The following is a 6,406-nucleotide window of genomic DNA, read 5'->3' on the forward strand; positions in this document are numbered from 1 at the left end:
TTTTTCATGATTCACTGTCCCGGTTACAATGACCAATTGCTGGGCTCTGTTGTGACACAAGAGCATGGTCCTGGGTGGATGGTTACTGATTGCTGGGCTGTCTCTGTGCTTTTATGGCTGTCCTAGCCATCACCTCCTTCTAGCTTTTCTCCAAGCACCAGTCCCTAGCTTCATGACCCTGCTTCACCCTTGGCTTCACCCCTAGGCCGCTGAGACTCTGCTCTAGACAAGGACCCCGGGAGCCAATTTCATTAAAATTTTATCAAATAAACTCTCCCTAGGAAAGAATCACGGAATGAGTGGGTAGGAGTTTGCTGTTTCCCGAGCAGATATTATGTGCTAAATTCTGGGTGCGGCTGCCTCGTGTGCCCCTCCCCCACAAACCCATTATTCAGCCCATTGCACGATCTGAAAGCGGAGGGTAGGGCGGGGCTTCAAGCTCCCCGGGTCTGGCTGCGGAGGTCACGTGCTTAGCCCTGTGTGAGGCAGCCTCCGCAGGTCTGGGGTCTCCGCCCTTTCTTAGACCACAAGCTGAAGTTTCTGATTCTATAGTGGAGGAAGTGGAAGACCCCCAGAGGGCGCTCTTGAGGCTCAGGGTGCTGTCCCCTGGGCGTTCAGCTCCCCAAGTCAACAGTTGAGGTTTTCAGATAAGTAACCAACCACCAAGAAAGCTCTCTGTGACTGCATATGGGATGGTCATATACTCCTGAACCTGACCCGAGGCCACCAATTATTGCTTATTTTATGTGGACAACTTCTCAGAGCCACAGACAGACTGTGTCCTTGGAGGCAGGATCTCGGCTGTCTATGTATCTTCCATAGTGCAGGTAGTCATGAAGGCTTGCTGGTTTGAGGGCTGCTGCGTAGTCACTAGATGGAGGAGATTGATAATGACGAGCCCCAGGACATACCCAAACACAAGGAAGATGGGCAACAGATGTAGCTCACAGGTGAGCCCACAAGTAAAGCCCGTTAGACGATCAGTTGTTTTCATTTGCAGAAAAAAATAGTTCAGGGTGGGAAGGTGAGGTATGGGTGTGAGCTGGGAAAAGCACAGGGGCCGAGGGAAATGGGTAACGGGGACCACGGGGTTCATGGGAAGCATTCCCCCCTCAATTTCAAGTTGGCTTCAGTGGCTTTGATCGAGGACAAATAGTAAGAGAATCAGAATCTCTCCCATTTTCGCCTTGCCATTGATAAGCCATGTGGTCTTCTACAAATAAATCATGGGTCTCCGAAGCAGCAATTTCTTTCGGGAAGATGAGGGATTTTGATTCCATAAACGCGAATGTTCTTCTAGTTCTAATATCCTTCAATCCTATTTTCTGACAGTTTCTGTGTCGTTGGATGAACAGAACACAAAAGACGTAAGTGTAATCCACGAAATCCATGAATAAGCGCTCAGGCCAGACATGTAGACGGCAATCTATTTCGAGTTCAGCTGAAAAAGAAGAACTGTTCTCTGATTTTTTTTTCTTTTTTTTTCCTCCCAGGCAATATACTTATTCATCAAACTCCGCCTCCCCCCTTTCGCTAAAAACTGTGCATTTCCTACTTTTATGCTGCCTATATGTTTGATTTGCACAGCTCAGCTGGTCAGAGGAGCTGAGACATCCGTCCCCCTACGAGAACCCTCCTGGTAAGTCACCTTTCAGCCACTTTGCCTGTTAGTTAGCTCTGCTTCTGTGATGAGTAAAAGGGCTTACAGGAAACCCATTAGACAAACACCAGGTGTTTCTAGAGCTATCTTGAAACGTAATCTTTGAGAGAAGAAAAGAGTTAGAATTTAGAATGAGTTTCAGATGGTGATAATATCGAAGATACAGAACACGATTGTGAATGAAAGATTGTAAGGGATCAATACTAGAAAGAAAGGAAGAAAGAATGAAAGAGAGAAGAAAAAAAAAAAAAGGAAAGAAGCTTCACCTTTCAAAAGAAAGCTTTTGAAAGGAGGTGATTCTTGGCCAGAATCTTGGCAGAGATTATAGATTATAATCGGGTAAGAGGAACTGAAAATCCCCTCCCCCTCCCTGGGATGGGGTGCCCTCTGAATGTGTTTCCAAGCAGAAATTGTATCTAAGTCTAACTCTTCTGTTTGTTTTCGCCCCCCAAAAAGGGAAGGTAAACATTGTCCAATTAATGTCATAGTACAAATATCAAATTAAGTTTCCCTTTAATAATCAGTTCCACAGCACATTTAGTGTAACGATTTTTGTTCTGGCTCAGAATTTAAGGAGAAAGTTTCTGTGTGCTCCTCCCACTGCCTAATCTGAGATCCAGGAGGCTTCAGACCCACAGGGATTAAAGAAATTTCTCAATAAAGCCATGGAACTGAAATTGACCAGGCAAGGCAATGTGAGAGCAAAAGTGAGAATGGGAGTCTAGATTTTACAGCTGGCTGCTAGCTCCCATGACCTTCTCAGGGTACTCGGGCTTCAGTCCATCTCGTTCTGACTGTATTGGGACACCAACCTGGAGATGCCAAGTTCTAGTTCTCTCACCAAGAAGCGAGAGACCAGGGTAGCTGGTGGATAAGAGCACAGGCTGCTTGCCTTCCAAATCAGTTGCTTCCTAGCTGTGTGTCTTTGGGCAGGTTATTCAGCCTCTCTGTGCTTTGAGTTTCTCATCAGCAACATGGGGCAATAACCTGACCTGACTCCTACAGTGACCTTGAGGATTAAATGAATGAATGGGTGTGAAGCTCAGAACAGCTGGCTGGCCCACAGAGTGCCCTGGGGAGCCGTTAATGGTTACTAGCACTCCATGAATGCTTTATGTAAGCTCAGCCCCTGGGGAAGGGCAGCTACAGCATAGTCGATCATCAGACAGTGTGAGATGGCACCCGAGTCAGTTTCTTGAAATTGTGATGAAAGCTACCTTCTCTCCACGTGGCCACGGGGCACCAGATCTTATTTGGTTAGATGACGGTTTTGTGAATTTCCCCGGGAGTCATGCTCTCCATCTAGCGATCAGAGACACCAGCGGCGAGCCTTCCCTTTCCTGCAAAAGTCCTTTGTTTTGGCCACAACAGGGAACTCAGTTAAATGTGGAAATCAAGGCACCAATGTGGAAAGCCTTTGGAGGTCTAAGACAGTTTGTGGTCGTGGTGGACCACTCAGAACATTCTAGGGCTGAATAAAGGAGCACTTTTTCTTAATTTCCAGGGTCGAGCAAAATGAATGACCCCACACCGACTCCATACTATGACATTGATTATGGGATGTCAGAGCCCTGTCAGAAGACCGACGTGAGAAAGATCGCAGCCAGGCTCCTTCCTCCGCTCTACTCGCTGGTGTTCGTCTTTGGTTTTGTGGGCAACATGCTGGTTGTTCTCATCCTCATCAACTGCAAAAGGCTGAAGAGCATGACTGACATCTACCTGCTCAATCTGGCCATCTCTGACCTGCTCTTCCTTCTCACCATCCCGTTCTGGGCCCATTACGCCGCGGACCAGTGGGTCTTTGGAAATAGGCTGTGTCAGATTTTGACGGGGCTCTACTACATAGGCTTCTACACGGGCATCTTCTTCATCATCCTCCTGACCATTGACAGGTACCTGGCGATCGTCCACGCTGTGTTTGCCATAAAGGCCAGGACGGTCACCTTTGGGGTGGTGACGAGCGTGGTCACCTGGGTGGTGGCCGTGTTTGCCTCTCTCCCCGGGATCATGTTCACCAGATCCCAGAAAGAGAGGTCTCGCCTGACCTGCAGCCCTCATTTTCCACCCACTCAGTACCATTTCTGGAAGAACTTCCTGACATTAAAGATGACCATCTTGGGTCTGGTCCTGCCCCTGCTTGTCATGGTCGTCTGCTACTCGGCCATCCTCAAGACCCTGCTTCGGTGCCGAAACGAAAAGAAGAGGCACAAGGCGGTGAGGCTCATTTTCGTGATCGTGATTGTTTACTTTCTTTTCTGGGCTCCCTACAACATCGTGCTTCTCCTGAGCACCTTCCAGGGGTCCTTCGGCCTGAATAATTGCAGTAGCTCCAACAGGCTGGACCAAGCGATGCAGGTGACGGAGACCCTTGGGATGACGCACTGTTGCATCAACCCCATCATCTACGCCTTCGTGGGGGAGAAGTTCAGAAACTACCTCTTAAAGTTCTTCCGAAAGCACATCGCCAGATGCTTCTGCAAACACTGCCCCGTTTTCCTGGGAGACGTGTCCGACAGGGCAAGCTCAGTTTACACTCGATCCACCGGGGAGCAGGAGATCTCTACCGGCTTATGACCTGGACTTGTCTTTGTACACAGCCTTGGGGTGGGAGTGGTTCTTTTGAAAAGGAATGTGCTGTCATAGAGGGTCTACGATTCATCCATCCATCTGGCATCTCTTTTAAGAACATTAGATCATTGGAAGCCATCACTTCCGGAGAGCCAAATCAATATATGCTGATGACAGTGACCTTCCCATCTCTGTTCTACACACATCAACTCATTGGCACACTCTCCCTTCACTGCGGAAGTTCATTATTAAAAAAAAAAAAAAAAAATCCTCGGAGAATTGCTGATTCTTGAGTGTGGTTGACCTGAACAGAAACACCAAAATTAATCAAGAAACGTATTGGATAGTTTCTCACCTTCCGGAGGCAAGAGGGGCAGATTGCAAACGTGCTTAAAGCAGGTCCTTGCCATGATCGGTTAAGAAAGGACGTCTTCCAAGTGCGATCTGCCCTCCAAGGTGTGGTTGGTAAGATCCTCAGATGTTCAGGACCAGGTGAGAACGGGGAGAGCATCTTCAGTGAGAAGGGGATCCTCTGCTGGGAGAGGGGAGGGAAGGGGAGTTCCAAGCGGCAGACCCCACACCTGGGGAGAGGCTCGGCGGCAGGGGGAAGCTTGGTGTGGGCTGGGGAAGGCAAGGTGAGCCCGGACCGTGGAGAGTGTGCACAGCACCAGTTGTCAAAGCCAGAGCAGGGAGGGCCCTGGCCACTGTTGCAGTGAGCTCATTGCATGGCCAAAGGATGTTCTGGAAAAGTGAGCATTTAAGGCAGGGAGGTCAATGACATGCAGGCGAGGCGAGGGGACATCTGTGTAGGTCCAGGCACCAGGGATGGGAAGCGGAGAGTATTTTCACAGCATGTAGGCTGCGAGTCAGGAGAACTTGTGATGGATTTGGGTTGGAGGTAAGAGGCAGAGGGAAGACAGACAGAACCTCCAGGCATCAAGCATGCAGACTGGAGAGATACCCTGAGGAAGACTTCAAACATGGGAAGGGGATGAGGTTTGGGTCAAAAGCAGGAGAGGCTTGTGGAAGAGGAAGAGTCTGGTTTCATGATCTTGAACACAGCCTTCTGTAGACAAAACCTGGGCTGTCTCTCCGTGGCTGCTCCTGCCCTGACGGCTGTCCTCCCCAGCCCAGTTTCAACAATGGGGCATCTCCGGGAGGCTTGGAAACACTAGACTTAGGAACACGTGAGCTTGAGGTCCAGGACCACAGGAACATTCAGGTGAGGACTGATTACATAGTTAATGAACCTATCAAGAAGAGCTTTCTAAGTCCTGAGCTAAGAGACCCTGGGGCAGGAAGGGGAGCCCGAATGAGTACATCTCTGCCCTCCCGGGGCCTACCACAGCTTCAACATTGTCTCCTGGATTCACCTCTCTGTAGGCAGAGGGCAGAAGGGACAGATTCATTTGGAAACAGCCCGCCTCCAGCTTGATCAGCCGCAGAAAGCACCATTTCCGGACCTTTGTGTTTCAGGCTGAGTGTGGCGACTTGAGACGCTCCTTCCAGCCGCCTTCTCCAGCGTCCCCGAACACTAAGGGATCTTTTCATGTCAGAGAGACAGTCATGACTGTTCTGAGCTGCAACTTTTATTACTTTGTACCTGCCTGAGATGGTTTTGGATCTGGGGAATGGCTGAGACCATTTGGGGAGGGATCAGGCACGTAAAGGAGTGAGAATCACTCAAGGGTAAAGGTGTCAGAATAGTAAGAGGTGCTACGGATGTTTCTCAAGCTCTGAAAGACGAAACTTGAGAGCAGGGGTGGCAACCGGGAAGCACCCAGAGACACTCTGAAGGTTGTTTCAAGGGCATCAGTATCCTATGACCCTAGCCTCTGGGTCAACTCAAAGACATTCTGTATCTTTGTGTACGTGTATGTATATATCCTGCATATCTGAGAATCTTGTGTCTATGGAAAGTTACAAACTGCTTGGAAAAAAATCCTTACCCAATAAAAGCCGCCCTCTTAAATGACTGATTGGTCATTATCTCAGTCACAGGAATATCTCAGTCAAGGGAAGCCTAGCTTACGAAACTGTGAAAGCACTTTGAAAGTAGTTGGTTTGGGAAAATTCCATAGGTACACACACAGAGAGAGAATTACACTTCTTTTTAAATATCTGTAGACGTTGCCCCCCTCCCTGGGTCAGATTGCCAGAATAATGTGTTTGAAACTA

General features: G+C 48.8%; 1 protein-coding gene across 2 annotated transcripts; it reads left to right on the forward strand.

Annotated features, from left to right (window-relative positions):
• Positions 1-689: 689 nt before the first annotated feature.
• Positions 690-6,200, forward strand: LOC132011251 (C-C chemokine receptor type 5). 2 transcript variants are annotated; one of them, XM_059389564.1, is made up of 5 exons: positions 690-950; positions 1,333-1,367; positions 1,494-1,639; positions 3,165-4,720; positions 5,612-6,200. In XM_059389564.1, the coding sequence occupies exon 4, from the start codon at positions 3,176-3,178 to the stop codon at positions 4,232-4,234; it is 1,059 nt and encodes a 352-aa protein (XP_059245547.1). In that variant the 5' UTR covers positions 690-950; positions 1,333-1,367; positions 1,494-1,639; positions 3,165-3,175; the 3' UTR covers positions 4,235-4,720; positions 5,612-6,200. The 2 variants fall into 2 exon arrangements, with proteins under 2 accessions (XP_059245547.1, XP_059245548.1); XM_059389565.1 differs by having other exon boundaries at positions 5,705-6,200.
• The last annotated feature ends 206 nt before the right edge of the window (positions 6,201-6,406 follow it).

The sequence above is a fragment of the Mustela nigripes genome, chromosome 2 (assembly GCF_022355385.1).
Source record: "Mustela nigripes isolate SB6536 chromosome 2, MUSNIG.SB6536, whole genome shotgun sequence".
Lineage (NCBI taxonomy): Eukaryota > Metazoa > Chordata > Mammalia > Carnivora > Mustelidae > Mustela > Mustela nigripes.